Source organism: Marmota flaviventris, chromosome 6 (assembly GCF_047511675.1).
Source record: "Marmota flaviventris isolate mMarFla1 chromosome 6, mMarFla1.hap1, whole genome shotgun sequence".
Lineage (NCBI taxonomy): Eukaryota > Metazoa > Chordata > Mammalia > Rodentia > Sciuridae > Marmota > Marmota flaviventris.
In genome coordinates this window covers 19,034,049-19,055,103 of record NC_092503.1, presented here as the reverse complement: position 1 = coordinate 19,055,103, position 21,055 = coordinate 19,034,049, and the positions used below count along the sequence as shown (strand labels likewise).

Below are 21,055 nucleotides of genomic sequence, written 5' to 3'. Positions count from 1 at the left end.
ACCTTTAAGAGGTGGGGCCTATTGGGAAGTGACTAGGTCTCTGGGGATGCTGCCCTCAGAAAGGATTAGTCCCATGGAATGAATTAGTTTTTATGAAAGTGGGCTGTTATGAATGGAGTCCACCTGTCACCCCAACCCCCTACCTGAACCCTTCTGCACATGGCCAGGTTCCATATTCTTTCTCTATCCAGTATCATGCTCTTAGGCCTACAGACTGTGAGATAAATAATCCTCTTTACTTTATAAAGTACCCAGCCTTGAATATTTTATTATAGCAGCATCAAATAGACCAATACAACCTCTTACACTCATGATTAGACTGTAGACTATCTTTACCAGTGGTGTGTCATCTTAATTGTGTTCCTTTCAAGCATCCACTCTATGACCACTGCCCCCTGACTCTCAAATTCATTCTCTAGAACTCCCAGCTCCACAGTTTTTGACCTTCCAGGGTTTCTATTCATGTACTCTACCACTTCTCTGTCCATCAATCTCTTTGTGTCCTTTTCTCTCTCACCTCCAACATGAATTTTATGGCCCCCACTATAATGATAGCTTTGCCCATACCCCAAGCACACTTGTTCTTACCCTCTCTCGTCTTGATTTCCTGATAATAATCCCAATATTGGTTAAACTTAACTCAATTCCCATCCTGTGCTTGTAACAGAGTAACTGAATATGATTGGAGAAGATGAAACAAAAAACAAAACCCTGGCTAGCCCCGCTTCACTTTGAGGAGCTCAAATCTCCACAAGAGCTATAAATTCTGCCAGCATTTCTTGATGACTATTTCAGCCCTTTAAATCTCTATTTTTAGATTTTCAACTCATACTCTTACCTTCATTCGTTTTCAGCTGATGGCCATGCTCCTGACTTCAATGAAGAGATGGAGGAAATTAGACATAAGCCCAGAAATGAGCCTTTTATCTTCCCACAGTCAATGCCCAGCACTCCAGTGTGCTGCCTTCCTGCTGTGGGTGGGCTGTACCCACTCCTTTCAAGGCCAGCACATTGCACACACAAAAGCATCATTCTTTAATTCTGTATCCTGTTATGTTAAAGTATTTATCTTGAACTCATTAGCACCTAGGGCTGCAGGTGTTCAATAGCTATGCACTGAATGCTTACTGTTGACTGTCTTGCCAACATTGAGGACAAGGACTTTTATTTTCCACCAGGGTGTTGCCAGTGATTCCAGTAGGGTCTAGCAAACAGCAAGTGACCAGTTAATATTTGTATAATTAACTTCCCAAAATTCAGTGATCTGATATAATATGTCTAACTCACCAATATATCTTAGGTCACCATGTCCTAGAACATTCCAGGTCATAATGTAGCCTTGAGTGTTTTCTGGATATAGGGCAAAAAGTATTTTGTCTTTAGCCATTGGTGAAAACTAGTTCATATTCTTTATCGTGTTAAGAAGAAAACTTGCTAAGTTTGTTAATTACTTTCAATCTCAACATAAACTCAAACACTGACAATCAAATTTAGACGAACAACGGGCTACTTTGATTTTCTTTGACACTATCTTTGAGAAATCCCTTACTGCCCCCAGATGTTAGGTATTTCCTTTTATTACCATTGTATCTTGGAAGGTATCATAATTACTGCCATAAAGATAATAAAATGATGATCTACTGCAATGAAACACCTGCCTATCATCTTTTCATAATATTCCCGCTCAGTACTTATTCACCTGAGGCAATGAAAATGAGGAAGCAGACAGAATAGGGAGGAGGATCAGGGTTCCAACTAAGTGTTCCTTCCAATAATTATTTACTTGAAGTAGATTTTTTAGAATATCTCTCATATCTGAGTTATTACTATTATATTGCTACTGGCCAAAAAGCAATAGTGGTGAAGGTCAACTGTACATTTACATCCAAATTTCATTTTATTTTCACTTTTCCTATAGCCTTAATGAAGGACAGCCCTCCCATAGAGCCAGGCCTCCTAACAGCTGAGACGATTTCTTGGAAGTCTCTGAAGCCACGCAGCCTTGTTCTGAAGATCCACACGTATGCTGCTAAAGCTGCAATGTTGCGCTTGCCTGTCGGGTATGGACTGACTTGGTTTCCCCACCTTGAATCTTAGAAAGCCCTTTAAACCTCTGATTCATAAAGAAGTGAACAATACAAACTAACTCCAGGATATTTATACCCCAAGCAATTTCAAAATGCACACATCTACCCTTCAGATCCTTGAGAGAAATAATTCCATGAATGAATAAATTGAGAGCAATCATACACAGGACACTCTTTTGGAAAATTCATCATTGCCAATAATTTTGGGAACTCATTTGGTTAAGAAAACTGCTCAGACTCATTTAAACCAGAGATTTCTAATATTAATTAATAAAGAAATCCATTTTTTTTTCTCATAAATCTTAGTGTGTTCCTTAATTCCATTTAAACATAGTTGAGAAAGAGCATCTCTCCCTACCAGTCTGGAGTTCCAACTGTGGTTATTTTTTGTTAGATGTTATTTTTAATTAAGGTAAAGGTGACTAAATGTATCACACATTCCATTGTAAAAAAAATACATAAGGAGCATGGCTTCTTGATTTTGGTAAATAAAATTCAGAGTATTACTTCATACTTCATGTGAAATATTTTCACCTAATTTTCCCCCCATGATCAATTATGCTAATTCTATGTGATCAATATAAACCAATGGCTCTGGTGCAAAAGGCAAAGCCTACATAATGAAATAAAATGCTAAACTAATATATGGCAAGCATTTAGGATTTGCAGAAAATGATGAATTTTAAAACTTCACTATTTCTCACTTCTGCCCTAAAACTCTAGGAGAAAAGATTCTCCCAAGTTACTTTGAACACTCAATCATTGACACAAGCAAGGACAGAGAATTAGTAAGAGTTCTCTTGTGGCCACATTCCCACAAGCCCCGTCCATCAACATGAATACCCCTGTTCTCAGTAATATTGCAGCTGGTAGCTGATATGCTATTAACTTACATAAAATGATGCATTTTTTTTTTTTTTTAGAAAAAGACTGTAAAATTGACAAAACCCTATAGGCACATAATTTGTTGTTGTTGTTGTTAGGAAAAAATCAAAGCTAGTCTTTCATAATGTGAGTGGAATGTGTGGGATGTATCCCCAGCATGTTCAAGTTTGTCATTTGGCATAACTATTTTTGTCCTATGTAATTAGTCAAATATATATTCCATGATCGTCAAGAGTTTTTTTTTTTTTGAGTGAAGATTCAAAGTTCTTTATCCCATCTATGTAAAAAAAAAAAAAAATTATATATATATATATATATATATATATATATATAGTAAAACTCAACGCTTCAGAGACCTTTATCCTAGTTTTAGTTTTAAGTTGTTCTTGAATAACTAATAAAGGCAAACATGACAGCAGAGGAGGCAGCTGGTCCTCACAGAACCCATTCCCTTTAGGAGACACATGCTGCTCTTCACCGTGTACTCCCCAGTGGGACACTCCATACATGTCTGCAGCATGGTGACCTTCGTCATTGGGGATGAAGATGTGGTGCTGCCCAACTTTGAGCCGGTAAATATCTTAGCAACTGCATTCTGTGTGTGTTTTATCTTCAAAGATTTTGAAGGAAATTCTATCTCCATTTTTCATTTACTTTTTGCCCTTTTAAACTATTTGGTATATTCTTTATGAAATGCCTAACTGCAATTTGTATAGTGGACAATCTAAATTCTGTATTGATATAAATAAAATAATTTAATTTTCCTCCAGTGACTGCCCTGACCTCTTCTCTGTTGAGTCCCTTTTCACATCTGTTGACTTCTCAGGGAGGTCTCATAATGTCATTGTTCCTTTGTGGAATAAACAATCAGTACAGTCCTGTTTGATATGGTTTAAATTTTTGAAACTCCTTTCATTCCTTCCTTGGCTTAAGAAATGGGTATGTCCCTGGGATTCAGAAGGCAAAGGGCTCATGGGAGTTTGTTTCTGTTGCCACTTTTTCTTGGTCTCTTCTTGATTTCTCTTGCTTCTCTGTTCTGACATGGCCAGCAGGGCCAGCACCTCTTCTGAAGTCTTCTCTTTTCTGTAGATCTTTTCTCTGCCTATGTGCATTTGGGGGAAGCCTAGAATATGGCCCTCCCCATAGCATAATTCCTGGTACTTTCTCACCTCTAACAACTCCTCCCTAACAACCAAAACAAAACAAAAGAGACCCAACTCCAAGTGAACAACCTTGTACTGATGGGGGGCTGTATGCCAGCCCACAATTCTGCTAGCAACAGTGAAGCTCAAGGGCAGCTTCCTTGCCTCACTCACCCTCTCTCCTCTCTCCACTGTGCCATCTCAGCGACACCATGTCTTTTTGAGGCACAGAAGGAACATTTGCTTAGCAAGTCCATCTTATATGCATGTGCCCCTTATTTCCTTGACTATATTTATCCTGCTTATTTCAAATTCTTATCATTTTAGAATAATTTGGCTTCAGATGATCTGTTTTATCTAGTTTTTCATCTTCCTGCAGGTGATTTAACTCCCTAGGGACTTAATTGTTTTGGTGTGTGAGCTTGTTTCCTTGGAGGTACCATTTCTGTGTCTTGTAAAGATTATTGGGACTCAAGCCCAGTACTCATGTCTCTTTGATCCTACTGAAGAGACAAAGAAGGACAGACTGACCCCAGGGTCGGGGGACTCATGCTCCTCAGAGTCCTGAGTGGTCATTCTCTCTCTCTCTCTCTCTTTTTTTAATCTCGCAGATTTTACTTTTTAAAATTGATTTTATTTTTTAAATACATGACAGTGGAATGCATTACAATTCTTATTACATATGTAGAGAATGATTTTTCACATCTCTGTTTGTATATAAAGTTACGTTCACACCAAGTCATGTCTTCATACATGTACTTTGGATAATAATGTCCATCATTCTCAATGCTGCTACTTACCCAGACATTGTCTTGGCCATAAATTCCCCTTAAGGGGAATCACTGCTTCAATGAGCCTTTTTAAGACTGGGACTTGGAAGAGGTAATGGGGAGGCAAATTCACTAAGATAGCATCAGTTTCTCACCCCAGTGAGGCATCTGTGCTGTCCAGGAACATGGGCTGAGCCATTCCACAGTATTTCTGCAGGCAACCAAGATGCAATGGTGGCACTGTGATGCACCCTGGGAAGAGGTAAAGCTGACTTCATGGTTCTCCTCTGGCCTTGCTCTGTTCCTGCGCCTCCAAGTACCTGCCAGGCAACCACCACTACTCACCACACACCACACAAGACAGTCTTCCATCACCTCAGGAAGTTCTCAGATTTTTAAAAATATGAATTACTTTCTGAAACCTCTGTCTCCCTCTTGCTCTTCTTGTTTCCTCAGAGTTGATAGCCAACAGCCCGAGCTAGCTCACCCTCTCGGTTTTTTGTTTGTTTTTATGATTTTCTCCCAACAATTTTCTGTGCCCCTCAGTCCTCAAACTCCACTTGGTTTTTGTCAAACTAATTCCTTGCCATCCTTCTGAACTAAGTCTGGATGTTAATACTGTGTGGAAATCTTCCCTGACCTCCAGTGTCAGCTAGGTATCCCTCCTGTGTATGTACCACTGAGACTACAGCGTCTAGTAAAAAGGCTTTGTTCAAGTAAGTTCTCCACAGAGAGCTGCTGGGTCAACCACATAGTTAAAATTTGTTTTCCCCCCAGAAATCAAATTTTTGTAAACTTAATTACACTTCAATAAACTCAAGGTTGGCTCCTATATATTCTTCATTTTTATAGGAGAGCTACCAATTCACAGAACAGTCTCTGCTTATTATGAAAGCTGTTGGAAATGTGATTGCTAATTTCAGAGACAAGGTTAGATTATCTGCAGCTCTGAAGGATCTGCAAGCGGCTCATTACCCTGTGCCTCTCCACGACAAAGAGCTCATGGTCCAGCACTTCAGGGTAAGCTTGTCCAAGATGGGATGTTCCTGAAGAGGGGCTTTCTATTTGAAATGCAATATATTATCTCAGGTGACCTCCAGAATCTGAACCAGAGAAAATATTCTGGATGGAGGTAATTTATTTGGGAAGAGATTTCAGAAAGAAGAAATGAGGGAGTGAAAAGAAGAGAATGAGAAAGAGGAAGAAATTGGTTAAAGAACGTGATTATTGCTGCAGTGGACTACTGGGCCTCCATCATCCTTATAAACCATAGGTTGTCCCTCAGAAGGGTGGAGAGACTAAGACCCTTGCCCACCAACTGTTTCCCTATTGATATGTGGTTGCCCTTGGGAACTTTAACTTTCTTTCAAGTAGAACCTGTGTCTCTGCCAGGGCTAAGTAGCATTCTGGCTTCACAAACAGCCAGGAGGAGTAAAGCGCAGGGGTTTCCTGGTGGCCTCTTGACAAGGGAGACTGAGAGCATACTTGAACCTGTACACCCTAGCTGCCCAGCAGTCAAGTGGACATATGTCTGCATTTTTTAACCTTGACATTATTGACTTGTTAGGCTAGGTAATTCTTGTGATGGGGCTGTCTTGTGCACTGCAAGATGTGAAATAGCATCACAAGTCTCTACCCTCTAGTTGCCAGTAGCATCCAATTGTGACAATAGAAAATGTCTCCAGACAGAAAATGATCATAAAAATGGGAAGTTATACTCCATGTATGTATGATATGTCAAAATACATTCTATTGTCACATATAACAAAATATAATCTATTGTCATGTAAACAAAAAAAAATAGAGAACATGCAGTTAAATTTGAATTTAATGTAAACAAACAGTATGTACCATATTTAGTTCAGGCTTATAACAAAAAATATTTCTAAAAAATATTCATGTTATTCGTTATTCAAATACAAGTAGATATGGGGTGTTATTGAAGAAACAATTGAAAACAAAATCTTCTCTCCAACCTAGAAGACCTTTTTACAAAGACAGAAAAAACATTTTCTATTGAAGAAAACAGGATATGATAAACATCACAGGCAATCAGCTAAGAGATTGCAAAGACAAAAAAACTCATCTTTTTCTGTAGTCAAGTAGGCGCAGTCCCCCATACATACTCTAGAGGCAAACAACAGGGAGGTCTCAAGTAAAAAGACCCAATGGCCCCATTTGTCACACATAGTTCATCCTAAATTCCCTAAGCATCAGGGGTGTCCATTTGTGTTAGTTAATTGTCTTTTTGCAAAAGAAAAATGAGTTTTCCCCACATTTCAGACAAGGGACAGTTTTGTAACTTAAGCATAGTACCCACCGAAGTCAGACTCCTACCCTCCCAAAGAAACTGGAAGGTGAGGGCGTTATCTTCCTTGATGACAACATTTCAAAGAGCTGGTTCCCAGGTCCTTAAGAAAGACATTTCTGGAATTCAAAGCTGAAAGAGGCTTATTTACCTTTTAAAAAGAAAGAAAGAGCTTAGAATCATGTTTTCTAAAATAAATACCCCAAGAAAATGAGTGGGGCTCTTATTTTAAATGTGCATTTGCCTCTACAGTGTAGTATATTTTACCCATCAACCTTACCTGGGAGCAAATCACCCCTAGGTGAGAATCATTTACCTAGGGCACAATTACAAGGAATAATTACAAGAAATGCTTGCTAAGATCCAAAAAGCACTACATATTGGTCTTAGCTCAATAGATGGACACTCTCATTCCAAGATGACTTCTTTCTTATCCTTTCATGTGCCATTCCAATTACCAGGAATTCAATTCTATCTATAGAAAATTTTAGAACCACTGGGTACAAAACAATTCTCAAAGGTTAAATATCCTCACTGTATAGCCTGTTTGTTGGTGCAAGAGTATGTTAGACTGGATTGCATGTTTATAAATCATATCTTCTACAACTTTCTGGACAGTGATACTCATTCCTGTGGTAGCTGTCAATTCTAGGAAAGATGAATCTATGACCACCTTGTTGGAAATACATGGAAACTCACTTGCCACCAAGTGACTGGCTGGACTCCTCAGAGGATGTCACAATATCAAGCACCATGTCAAGGATAGTCAGTTGCTGTTACTGACAGGTTAGATGACCACCTAGAGGAGAGAGAGACTGTGCAGTAGGGCCTTGGGTAGTCAGCATCTCTGCTCCCCATGACTTTGTGCCTGGGCCTATCATGGCTAGCCCTGATTTAATATATAAAGGGTCCTCATGCATGCATCCCTTACAAAAAGGGGGGTGTTCTGGTAACAAAACATCTCCATTATATATTTTAAAAGTGACATGCTGAAAAACCTTACTAAATATATCTGCAAGAACTTTTTCAATATAAAAAATACACCTGTATGATAAGAAAGTGATAAAAACTCTAAGCAACATATTTTCTTGTTTTTTTACCATATTAAACAATGATGTCTTTCTAGCATCTTTTAACAATGAAATATGGTGTTGAACTTGCTTAAGTACATGGATCATATTTTTATCTTACTCTGTATCTTCTCAACCAGTTTAACACTGTATTGTGATTGGATATTTATCATAAACTTATGGCAGTAATTAAGTTTTATTAAATTAGAAAAAAAGAAAATGATGAATTTGATCTTTACTAGGTGAGTGAGGCTTGGAAGAGTCTTCTGTTACCTGGGTGTGGTAATGCATACCAGCAAGCCCAGTGACTTGGGAAACTGATACAGGAGGATTGTAGGTTCAAGGCCAACCTCAACAACTTAGTGAGACTCTGTCTCAAAATTAAAAAAAAAAAAATCAAAAGGCTAGAGATGTATAGCTCAGAGGTCAGCGATAAAACACCTCAGAGTTCAATCCCAAATACCACCCCCGCCAAAAAAAGAGTCTTCTGTTAGATTGTATATATATTTAAAAATGTTTTTTTACATATCATTAAGATTCTATGGCCAGGTTATGGCATTTTCTTGGTTTCAAAAATGTATAAATGTATTTTATCTTTTTCAGGTTTTTAATATTTCTTTATGGCGTTTAATGAAAAAAGCTCAAATGGCAAAGCCTCTTTCAAACTTTAAATTTGCATTCCGTGCTATGGTCTTGGATGTGGAATTACTTGATTCTTCCTTAGAGGACGTTTCTTTAGGTATTAATTTTAAATACTTGACCAAAGAATCTCTAGCCCTATAGAGATAAGTACTTGGTAAAGAATGCGCTTCAGATTTTTGTGGTGTAGGTTGAACAGATCTACGTGGATATGGTCACAGAGGTCAAGGAGTTCCTAGGATCTGCTGAGTATCCTTCCTAATTCCTGCCACACCTACTTCCAGAATTTCCCCATTTTATTTTCTCCTAACCTTAAAAAGATATGAAAGCTACTCATTAGGTGATATCATGTAAGGCACTCTAGGAAGATCCCCCAAACCAATTGTCTTTACTTCCCCCTCTTCCCATATGCAATCTTCATTCCCATCATTTTTATGCTTCCTTTCAGTTCTCAGGAAAACCTCTGGCTCTTTGCACAGAGCAATCTCTAATAGTTCACTGAGGTATCCCTAGTTCACGTGTTTCCCTTCTCAAGAATGTTCCCATTCTGAAACAGACAACAGGCAACATTCAATATAATGATAAATCCAGCATGGTGGCCTTGAACATGTCAGAGGGTTTAGTAGGCAAAAGCATTGAAATTTGGGGAAGGGATTAAATATGGCTTTTCTGTCCAGAGCTTGTTTTTCTTTTCCAGCAGAATGGATAGACACTAAATTTTTTTTGCCATCATCAAATGACAAAGAGTATTCTCCTGAGGAAATGGCAGCAGCAATTAAAATTCAATCCATGTGGAGAGGGGCTTACATTAGATTACTTATGAAAGCCAGAACACCAGGTATTTTTTGAACACGTATAAAATGAACTGGTGTGTATAAGAATAACTGTATTTATGTGTGCTAATTGAAATTATCTAAGAATCAGTCGTCCTACTTTATGGCTCTGCTAATTAATTGTCATTCTACAAATACTGAAATTACTTGAGGTCAATAAGCGTGTCAACACTCACTCTCCTGTTCCCCAAATTTAGCAGAGTGCCTGATACAGAGCACACAATAAATACTTGCTGAAAGAATGCATGAATAATTAAGGAACAAGGGAGTGATCAGTTTTGTTTTCAAATCCATTGCAAATTCTTTCAAAGAAGGAACTAATCTTTCTCTCAATACCTAACCAGTGACTATCAGCGAGCTGTATCACTCATCAGTTAAGTCGTAGAGATTTCTACATTTCTAGAGTGGATTTCAAATGAATGGATGAATGAATGAATGAATGAATGAATAATAAAGAAGCCTCCATATGAGTAACCACTTCAAGAATGCATGAAATGCATTTTTTTCAAGTGTATTCTGAGATTTATTAAATCAAATATACTTAGGTGTTTAAATTTTATGTGAAAATGTGTATATTATAGCTTAAGAGAAAAGAGTAGAAATTATATTTAATTATTTTATTGTGGTATTTCTGTCAGCATGTTGATAGGAAAATATCTTCAATAAGATTTTTTGGTTATCTTGAAAAATATTTGTTATATTTGTTATAAAAAAATCTCTATTTGAAACATTTAATGCCAATAGTCAAAACATTCATGTAAGGAGCCAAAACTATACAGAAACACCAAGGGAAAAACGTTCACTGCTTAGTTTTATGACAGAAAATATTACAATTGCCTGATTTTAATTTTTTCTATTAGAAAAATATATGTATTTATCAAACTAAATGTATGGTGAAATATGCTTTTAGTTGTCCATATATATTCTAAAATTAAATTCATACAATGATTTATTTTCCCCTTTAGAAACTGGAAAACTTTAGCCATTTAATAATGTTCTTAGTGGTATTTTCATTTCTTTCACTCACCACATAGTTATTGAGTAAAACTCATGAGTGAAGCACTGTTGTAGATTTTAGCATTATAGAAGTCAGTGAAACAGACAAAATTTCTGCTCTAATGAGACTTATGTTCCCATATGCATTAAGTATATATACAGTAGACAGGTAAATATCTTACGATATCAGTTTTAGATATCTATGGAAAGACTATGTGTTTTAGCCAGCTTTTTCTCTGCTGTGACTAAAAGACATGACCACAATTTTAGAGGAGAAAAAGTTTAGCTGGTGGCTCACACTTTCAGAGATCCCAGTCCAGAGATAACCAGGTCGATTCTTTGGGACTCAAAGTCAGGCATAACATCATGGTTGAAGAGTATGCCAGAGGAACTCAGCTCACGTGATGATCAGGAGGGGAGATAGAGACTCCACTCACCAGATACAAAATATATACCAGAAGGGCATGTCTCCAGTGCCCGTCCACTTTCTCTAGCCATACACTACCCACCTTTGGTTCCCACTCAGTTAATCCTATCAGGAGAGAAATTCACTGATTGGGTTAAAGCTCTCATAACCCAAGCATTTCTCCTCTAAACTTTCTTGCATTGTCTCACACATGAGCTTTTGGAGGACACCTTGCATCAAACCATAACACTACAAAAAAATTGAAGTAGGATAATTGGAAAAAGAATGTTGGTTTCTGTCAAGTTAACTGTAGGGTGCTGATTATGGGATGCATCTTCCTACAAGATCACCTACTTTTAAGCCATTTGTGGATAAATGCAGTAGATTAAGCATTAGTGGAATCCTATTAGCTCTTGTTCTTTAGAAAAATGGATTGAATTGCTTTTTCCGGGATGAAGATTTTCCATAAGAAATGTCTGGTGTGACAGAATCTCTTCTTACATAACCCTTTTGATGAGTATCTTCCACTACATCAAAAAAAACAGTTTATGATATTCAAACTAAAGATGAAGGAAAATAGCATAATGTCGTGAGCAGAGATCTTACCTAAAAGTTTATAGTTCTATACTTTACACATGATCTTTTTGGTTAAGAAGCTTGTGAGTTTGGAGCTGTCTTACTTGTGAATTTCAAAGTCTTCATCTGTGCAATGAAGACTGCGAAAAAGATGATCTTTCAGGCATCTCACAGATTTAATATTGTTATTTTTATTATTATTTTTAGAGACAAAGGAAAATGCTATTGTTGCAGATACACTTCAAAAAGTTTGGGCTATGTTGGAAATGAATTTAGAACAGTATGCAGTTTCACTCTTAAGGTAAGGCACCATAGTGACATTGATGTACTTCAGGGTCCAGTTCAAATGCTACCATACCTGTTGAGTTTTTCCTGAATCATTACAGTTAGAAATACCACTGCTTTTGAACTTCCACTACATTTTATCCAAAATATTTCACTACAGTTTATCTAAAATATTGCTACTTTTTGTTTGTGTCTTAGTTGTACATGGCTAAAATTCTAAATAGAAAAGCAGAACAAAGCCTCCTGAAATCTTATTGAACCAAGAAGACAAAAGTTAAGAGTTTAGGATCAGGTAAGGGAGATGTCCCAACAAACAAAGTAATCAGATAAAATCCCTAGAGGACAACAGGGGCAAATTGGAAGTAGATTGAGCCTTAAGAAAAATTTATTCTAGCCACAAGTCTGTTCCAAGAGATAGAAAAATCTGAATAAAATAAAGAGAAAACTATTCATGTATATGTAATTTTAAGCCTCACCTGATCCAGATATTGGAGGTGGCAGAAAAAAAATCCTATTATAGTTGGCTATGATATGACTATTATGGAAATGCTCAGGAACATAAAGAAGAAAGAAAGAAAAACTAGATGTAAAGTTTAGTACTTTTATTAATAAAATATAGTAAAACAGAAAGTATATACTGGAACATTTTAATATTTGAAAGCAAGAGTGGATATAACAGCAAATTAGGCAGAAGAGAAGAAGAGATCAGATGTACTACAAGACAGGTCAATGGCAAAGTATCCAACTGAAGCAGGCAAGAATGTAAAAGTAAATAATGAGTCCAAGGGACTTGAGGAACACACTCATAGAGTCTAGAGTATATGTAGTTAGTGACTGGAATGCAAGAAAGCAATAGCTGAGAACTTCCAAAAGCTGATAAAAGACAACAAGCCATATTTTTAAGAGAATCTGCAGACCCCACGTAGGAAAGACATAAAGAAAACTGCACCTAGAGAAAGTTTTCCCTGAGATTGGTAATGAGACAAAGATATCTGTCCGGCCACTTACACTCAAGATAGTCCTGAAATTCCCAGAAGGGTGTAACAGCAGTAAAGTAAAGCGGAAGTCACGAGGGCTTTAAAGGAAGAAACAAAACTTCCACTATTAACAGGTAATAGGATTATGTATGTAGAACACAACAAAAAATGCATAAAAACTGTTAGAATTAACAAGAGAATTGAAGAAAGTTGGATACAAGACTAACATAAATTAAAAATTGACTTTATTTGTGGGCAAGAGAGAAATAGAAAATTATATATAAATACATTTTGCAATTTTACAATTTGTTTCTGCAAATTGTACATTTTACATTTTGCTTCTGCATTGTGGAGGCTCTCCTGGGAAGATTTCTAGAACCCAGGGGTACTTAATCTCTGAGCCACATCCCCAGCCCTTTTTATTTTTTATTTTGAGACAGGGTCTCACTGAGTTGCTTAGGGTATCACTAAGTTGCTGAGGCTGGCCTTGAACTTGTGATCCTCCTGTCTCACCTCCTAAGCCACTAGGATGACAGGCATGTGCCACTACACCCACATACACAGGAAGATTTCTATCTAGTCAGATCCTACACCTACTTTTCATGTAAAGGGCATGCTAAGGAACAAGTTCCCCTGTGAAGAAGTGGGGTCAATAAAAATCTGACTAAATTAAGTCTTAATTATGATTAGATCTTTTACCTCTATTGTGGATGTCTTTATGGGTCATTCACAATATTCCACATGGTACATCAAGATTTGGATGACCTTATATTTATTAGGATTTCTTGAGTTAGATGAAAACACACACAGAGTGTGGGGGAAAAAGAGACAGTTTAGAAAGACTCTCAGTCTCACCCTTACTTTAGAATGGTGGGAGGTTTCATTTCAGTGCTCCATATGACCTGCTTTGTTCTTGTGTTGGCTCAACCAAAGCCCATGTATAGATTGGGTCAGTCCCATCTGCCTTACAGCAGTGTTCTGCATCAGCAGACCACCACATTTAATTCCTCTTATGGTGATCACGTCATTTGCCATTCACATTCAGACGCTTTGACAAGAAAATATGGAGAACTATTAATATTTATGCCAGGACTATAAGCAGAAGTCACCTCTACCCCAGGCAACCCTTACTCTTTGTTCTTGTTACCATTTTAAAAGGCTTTATAAACCCCTCCAGGTATAACCCTGCTAATTTTCTCCCATCACCAAAGACTGAGGATCAACTGGCTTATATGAACTCTGTCCTCCATAAGGGCTCCATGGCTTTGCTTTCCACTGACCACCAATGAAACCATCTGCCTTCTGGGAGCCAAGAACATCTCTAGGTCTGAATTGACCTCTAATAGAGAACCATTTTCTATGTCCATTATAGTCTCTATCCCAGAAAATACCTGAGACTTCATATAAAAGAGCCTATATTGCTGGTACTACAAAGGCTGGATCTAGATTTTGGTAGGGTGGGAGGAAAAAGACCCAAGAGGAGCCATCACATGAAATTTTGGAGTATGCCAATCTTGCAGGGGGCAAACGTGGACAGACTGCAGTCTATAATTCTTTTAACCAGCTGCATTCACCACTTCCTTATATAGCAGAAATCATGCAGAAGGAAAGCTCTAGTACTCTTCCCTTGTTCATGGCTTTAGTTCTTTTTGTTTTTGTTTTTAGTCTATTTTTCCAAACCCACTTTTAATATTTAAATTCCATTCTGGTCTCTTATTTTCCTCCTCAGTTCTAGATCATTTAGTGGCTGCTACCTAAAGCTGGTTTGCTTCTGATTTCCCCAGCTATAAACTCGGGTCTCATTTTCCACCGATGAACTTTGATTACCACCAATAACTCTCCCTTGATCTAGAGTTCAGACAACTTAGGGTGCCTTCAAGAGACATCTTTTAGGAGTGCTTGGGATGGGCTCCTTTACCTTGGCACCAGGTACTGGCTCACATGGCCACACTTTGATTAAGGACTCAATCTATCAAACCATTGCCTGCACTATTTATTCTCTGTTTAAGAGTTTATTTTAAAAGTAGCCTGTTTTTCATTTATACTCAATTTACTTTTACATTTCTAGACTAATGTTCAAAAGCAAGTGCAAATCTATTGAATCTTACCCTTGCTATCAAGATGAAGAAACTAAGATTTCTTTTGCTGACTATTCTGTGACCTATCCAGACCAGCCACCAAATTCTTGGTTTATAGTATTCAGGTGAGACTATTAAATAGTGGTGAATTATATCATCTTTAAATGGCATACAGTATTTATATCTGTAGAGTTTTACTTATAGTAGTAAAAGTAGAGTAGTAATAACTCGATTTATAGTTTGCTTTCATAAGTAGGTTAAAATTTTCCACATTTGTTATGGATGAATAATATAGACATCCTTATCTATGTTCCTTTCATCAAAATATGACGATGTGAATTTTATAGTCACATTTAGAAATATGATTAAAGTAATATAACACATTAATATGCTTGTAGTATAGAAATAGATTTCACTTCTGAGCAATAGAATATCAGCTAAAAATAACAAATTATATATAAAATGGGATTTCTTAATGTAGTTAAGATTTATATGTCAAAATAACATAATTAATGATAATTTCTGAAGAAATAATATGTGAACCTTTTAGTTAGTTGGAACTTTATTTAAACTTCTAAAAAAATTTTCTTGGCACTAAATCTAATTTCAAACTTTAAGACTCAAGTTAAGAAAAGTCCATAATTTTGTGATTGCAGAGAAACATTTTTGTTTCCTCAAGATATGATTTTGGTCCCTAAAGTCTACACTACACTTCCAGTCTGTATACTACACGTCGTTAATAATGACACAATGGAACAAGTGCCAAAGGTGTTCCAAAAAGTGGTACCTCACCTTTATACCAAGAATAAGGTACGTGTAAAATTAATTCTCCCCATGTGATATAACAGTGGTGAAGACTACCAACTTAGAATAGAGGAACAGAGTCCTGTGTTTTCTTAGTACAATTCCTCTTCATTTGACAGGGGGAGGTGGTTAATGTGAATTACAGTGCATCCTTTACCTCTTGGACCTCTCACTTTTTCCTCCCAAAATATTATAAAAAGAAAGCATTAGATATTCTATGCCACAGTCTGGCTGGGCACAAATGCCGCAGTCTGGCTGGGCACACAATCACGAGCCACCACACAGCTTGTAGATTCAAACAGCAACTCTTTATTCCCGAACTCACACCAGCCGTCTACAATCACGTTCTGGCGAAATCCACGTTCTCTGCCCAAATCCACCTCCACCGGGCTTCTATCTCCAAAATATACTGTCTGAATCCCGTGAGAACTCAAGGGGAACTCAGGCAGCAGGATACGCCCTATTCCCAGCAGGAATAATCTTAAACCTTAAACCTGGAACCTAAACTGGGAACGCCCTAAACACGATTATCTTAAAACCGGGAACACCCTAATCTGCCTTGGTCCTTGAGCAAGGTCACCTACATTCAATGTCGCTGCAACATGTCAGCAACATGGGGTACGCTGGCAAGGAAATTGTCATACCTACTTGGCTAATGGCTCCCAGCAATTCTAATTACTGAAATCATTCAAACTCTTGAAGCAGAAATGAATTATAGAGCCCATTTTAGTCTTATCCCCAAACCAATCAGTTGGCATCTCTCTTTCTCACCGAGTTTTTATTCTACTCATAAATATTTCAGAAGATTGAGATTATACACCTGCTCACCACCCCCATTAGTCTTTTCAAAGGCCACATAAATTCCTTTGGCATCAAGAAACACTTGGCAATGCTCCTGATAAATGAAGGATAGACCCTGATCTCTGATCTCCCCTCAAACCCTTTTTCCTCTCTATATATTTAAGTCTTATGTTTATGTTTTTAATCATTCCCTCTAACAAGGAATCATGACAAAGGATAGTATATACCTGGACTGGAAGCCACAGGATCTGTTTTAGCTCTCTCCTTCCATTCTTTAGCTGTATGGTTTTGAATCTCTTCATTTTTCTGTTTGGGTTGAGGTTGTATTTGACTTCTGAGATTCATTTCAGTCTATGATTCATGCATTACTTTGTGTAAGACAGATCTAGCTAACATATTTGTAGGAATGCAGAGATAAATTAAAAATATATTAACAGCATAAAAATGTAATAGTTATTTTGAACTGTTTTGGGAATTTTAGGAAACTTTATCAAAGTCAAAGCAATAAAATGTTTATAAAATCATTTAATCCAGTTGATATATGTGTGTATATATATATATTTTTTTAAAGATATCTTTATACATACGTATGTATACATGTGTGTATATATGCATGTGTGTGTATATAGATTCATATATATATATATATATATATATATACACACATGCATATATACACACATGTATACATACGTATGTATAAAGATATCTTAAAATAATTTTTATTATTTTCACTGATATTTCATTCTAATTTAAAATCTTATATGTCTTTATTAAAACCTTAACATTTTAAATTATTTTACATGAGATAAACTTTTTTGATATTATAGTCAGATCTTACTAAATTTGAACACATTATTAAATTGCAATTTGAGCTTAAATATTTACTTTGAGTTAAATGGGGCAAGTTTCACACTCATACTTATGAAAAAATATGAAAAACAATATTTTTGTGTGCAGTTATCTATTTGATATTATACATTTAAACATAATTTTAAAACACTTCATTAAAACCAATTTATCAGTATGTTATTTTATTTGTATTTAGTTGCTTTTATTAATATTGATTATTTTATCTACTTTTGAAAATATATTCATGTCTCACTTAAAATAGAATAACTTGGTAATAAAACTCAATTTCTGTACATTAAACACATATTTATAAACTTTATTTAACCCACAATTCCTTTTATATTATAGTTAAGTTCCACTAAAAATTATAGTATAGTAGTGGCTCAGTGGTCAAGTGGCCCTAAGTTCAATCCCAGGCACACCCCTGCACTCCCCCCCCCCCCCCAAAATGATAGTATTATGAAATTTACTTTACTTATAAATGACACCTCCCAGAAGCAGAACTCCTGTGCTGAAACAAATATTGCAGAAGAGAACCAGTTCTTCAGTAACAAATGTGTCTTCACACAAATTATGGATATTTTGTGCCTGTTTATCAAGTTTGACTTAGATTTCCTTTTGGGTAGAAATAGCTCATTTAGACCTGTCCAAGTTCTGCTGGCCTAGCCAGAAGCCACTTCTATGCCACAGACTGTGCCCAGTTCCTGAAGAACAGAGGCATAGGCCTCTGGCAAGGGTCAAGGCTCACTGATGTCAGCAAGCCCTTCCTTGAATGAGACTAACCAAAGCCAGGTGGAGCCCTAGGAGCTCCTCACAGTATCAGCCACAACCCCTGGACTGTGGGTGTGGTGTGGCCTGTGCTGGTAGGGATTGTTCTGGGGGTGTGATCTTCTCTGTGCTCCTTGCACTTGCTGCCAAATTCCACCTCTGCTGCCACTACCATGCCAGCTACTGACACCGCCCACTACCCAGAACAGGAAGTGGGAACCACCCAGAGGTGAAGATGAGGACGATGATGGTTTCAATGAGGACAATTACATTCAGCCTGAGGCTGGTGAGCTGGAGATGGAGGGATGCAGGGACCAATTCTCCCTCTGAGCCCTGATCTTTGGATACTCCCTCTTCCCTCCATGCCTGGCAGTTTTAAGGACAGCAGGTGCTAAATGGGAGCCTCAAGCCTCAAGGACAGAGGGGAGAAGGACTTAAAGGTTGACCAGGAGTAGCACTATCCTCTCCTTCCTGACACTAGCCACCAAGTGACAATGACCTTCTCTTGCTTAATAACTCTAAATGACTCTCTGCGGTACCTGGAAAAAGCCTAACAACTGTATGAGTATGGAGAAAAGTCCCTCTGTGACTGGCCTCCGTGGGCCTCTTGGTTTCCTCTTTTGCCTTCCCCTACTTTACTCCCTTCTTAATTAGATGAAGTTTTGCTTAGGTTGTTCCTTGGCCTGGGCTGCCTGACCCTTTTCTAAGTCCCCTTTGATAGTGATGAAAATCCTATCCCACAGACTAGAAATAGTTAATTTAATTTGCGATTAAATTTAAAAGTTCAAGAAAAAAAAATACAATTTTGTTTTAAGGTAGAGTCTATCAAAGGGATAGATAACATCAGATTCTACAAATAAGCTCTTCTTTGCTAGATAAGTTACTAATATTAATCATCAGTACTTAATTTTGGAAGAGACATTTAAATAATAGTTGAACCAAATAAGAATATGATGGTTAAAGCTCTGGTTTCTGATTGTGCAGGCTTTAATTTCACCTGTGTCTCTGCATCTAGTCTTGAGGAAAGACCTGGCTGAGCCCTGACGCTCTGGACACCTACCAGTGCCTATACTCTACAGCATACTCTCAGGGAGGTCCCCTCCTAACCCCACGGTCTCTGGAAGATGGACTACTTATTGCAAGTTCCCCATTTCATCTTCTGTGCATTGGGAGCTGGGAGGGCTCTGGCCAATCTCTATGAACATCACAAGGAGGGACCAGGACCCCTACCAACATCTGCATGTGACTAATGGGAGCTAAGGAAGGTCTCCAAAGTAGCCTACAACCTTGGGATTTCAGCTGTTAATGTAAACAGCCTCAATATCATTCAAACTTGTCCCAAGGGACCAAAAGTCAGGCTCATTCATATTCATCACTTCCAGGACTTCAAAAAATTGGAAGAAATAAATGTAATAACAGATGTGCATAAATCAATATAAGAACACAAGAAACATGAAAGAAAAAATATCACCTTCAAAGTAAAACAATAATTCTCAATAAGCTAATCTCAATTGAAGGAAATCTATGAGATGCCTAAAGGACCTAAAATAATGATCCTAAAGAAATGTAGTGAGATACAAAAGAATGCAAATAAACAGGGCTGGGGACATAGCTCAGTTGGTAGAGGTGCTTGCCTTGCATGCCCAAGGCCCTGGGTTCAATCCCCCACACCACAAAAAAAAATGCAAATAAACAATACCAAAAAGTAAGGAACACAATGCAGGATATGGATGAAAAATTTACCAGAGAGGTAGAAATAATAATTTTAAAAATAACCAATCATAAAACTCAGAACCAAATATTTAGTCAATATAAGTGAGAAATTCAACAGAGAGCATCCACACAGATCAAGCAAAATAAAGACTTCTAGTACTCAAAGACTAGTCTAACAAACTAACACAATCAGACAAGTAAAAAGAAAAACACATTTAAAAGAATAAAGAAAGCCTACAAGGCATATGGGACATAGTCAAAAGACCTAAAATAGGCATTGTGGAAATTCCAGGAGACAAAGAAAAGAGGAAGCCATTGAAAACTCATTTTATGAAATAATGTCTGAAAATGTCTCAAAACTTCAAAGAGAAATGGACATCCAGATCCAAGACTCTCAAAAGACTCGACAAAAAGCATCACAAAATCAACAAGAAAAAAAAGTCAAGTCAAAGGGAAGGCCCCTGAGACCTAGAGAGATTTCTCAGTAAAACAAAAAAAAAAAAAAAAAAAAAAAAAAGAATGCTTACAGGCCAGAAGAAAGGGGGAAGATGCATTGAAAACATTGAAAGAAAAAACTGCCAACCAAGAATATTATACCAAGAAAAATTATCTTTCAAAACTAAATGAGAAATGAAGTCTTTCCCAGATAAGCAAAGTCTGAGGGAATTCATCACCACCAGACCAACTTAAATACTTAAGGGCATTCTACACTAGAAATGAAAGGATAATAACTACCATCTTAAAACACACAAATATACCAATACTCTCTAGAGCAGATCATGAAAGTGAAAGGGAAGAGAACTAAAACTTAACATGTCAGAAAACTACCAAATCACAAAAAATAAATAATAAAAGAGGTGTAAAGAAGCAAAAAATATACAAAGCAAGCAGAATACAATTAACCAAATTTCAGGAATATACTCATACTATCAATAATATTCCTTAGTGTAAATGGACTAAAATTAACTAATCAAATGACATAAACTGGATAAATAAACAAAAAACCACAAGATCTAAATATATATGCTGCCTACAAAAAACTCTCTTCACTGTTAAAGATACACA

The 21,055-nt window shown here is 37.1% G+C and overlaps 1 protein-coding gene and 1 pseudogene across 9 annotated transcripts in view; both read left to right on the top strand.

Moving 5' to 3' along the window:
• The window catches only part of Adgb (androglobin), a 169,142-nt gene that overhangs the window by 85,481 nt on the left and 62,606 nt on the right, over window positions 1-21,055 (top strand). For 7 of the 9 annotated variants that reach the window (XM_071612936.1, XM_071612933.1, XM_071612932.1 and 4 more), the window contains 8 exons: window positions 1,919-2,060; window positions 3,430-3,544; window positions 5,737-5,904; window positions 8,866-9,001; window positions 9,599-9,739; window positions 11,920-12,013; window positions 15,043-15,177; window positions 15,709-15,862. In XM_071612936.1, the coding sequence (XP_071469037.1) occupies window positions 1,919-2,060; window positions 3,430-3,544; window positions 5,737-5,904; window positions 8,866-9,001; window positions 9,599-9,739; window positions 11,920-12,013; window positions 15,043-15,177; window positions 15,709-15,862 (1,085 nt within the window). The remainder of the gene's footprint in view (window positions 1-1,918; window positions 2,061-3,429; window positions 3,545-5,736; window positions 5,905-8,865; window positions 9,002-9,598; window positions 9,740-11,919; window positions 12,014-15,042; window positions 15,178-15,708; window positions 15,863-21,055) is intronic. The other 2 variants (XM_071612930.1, XM_071612934.1) reach the window with 2 other exon arrangements.
• LOC114095961 (type III endosome membrane protein TEMP pseudogene) lies at window positions 18,260-18,607 on the top strand (annotated as a pseudogene).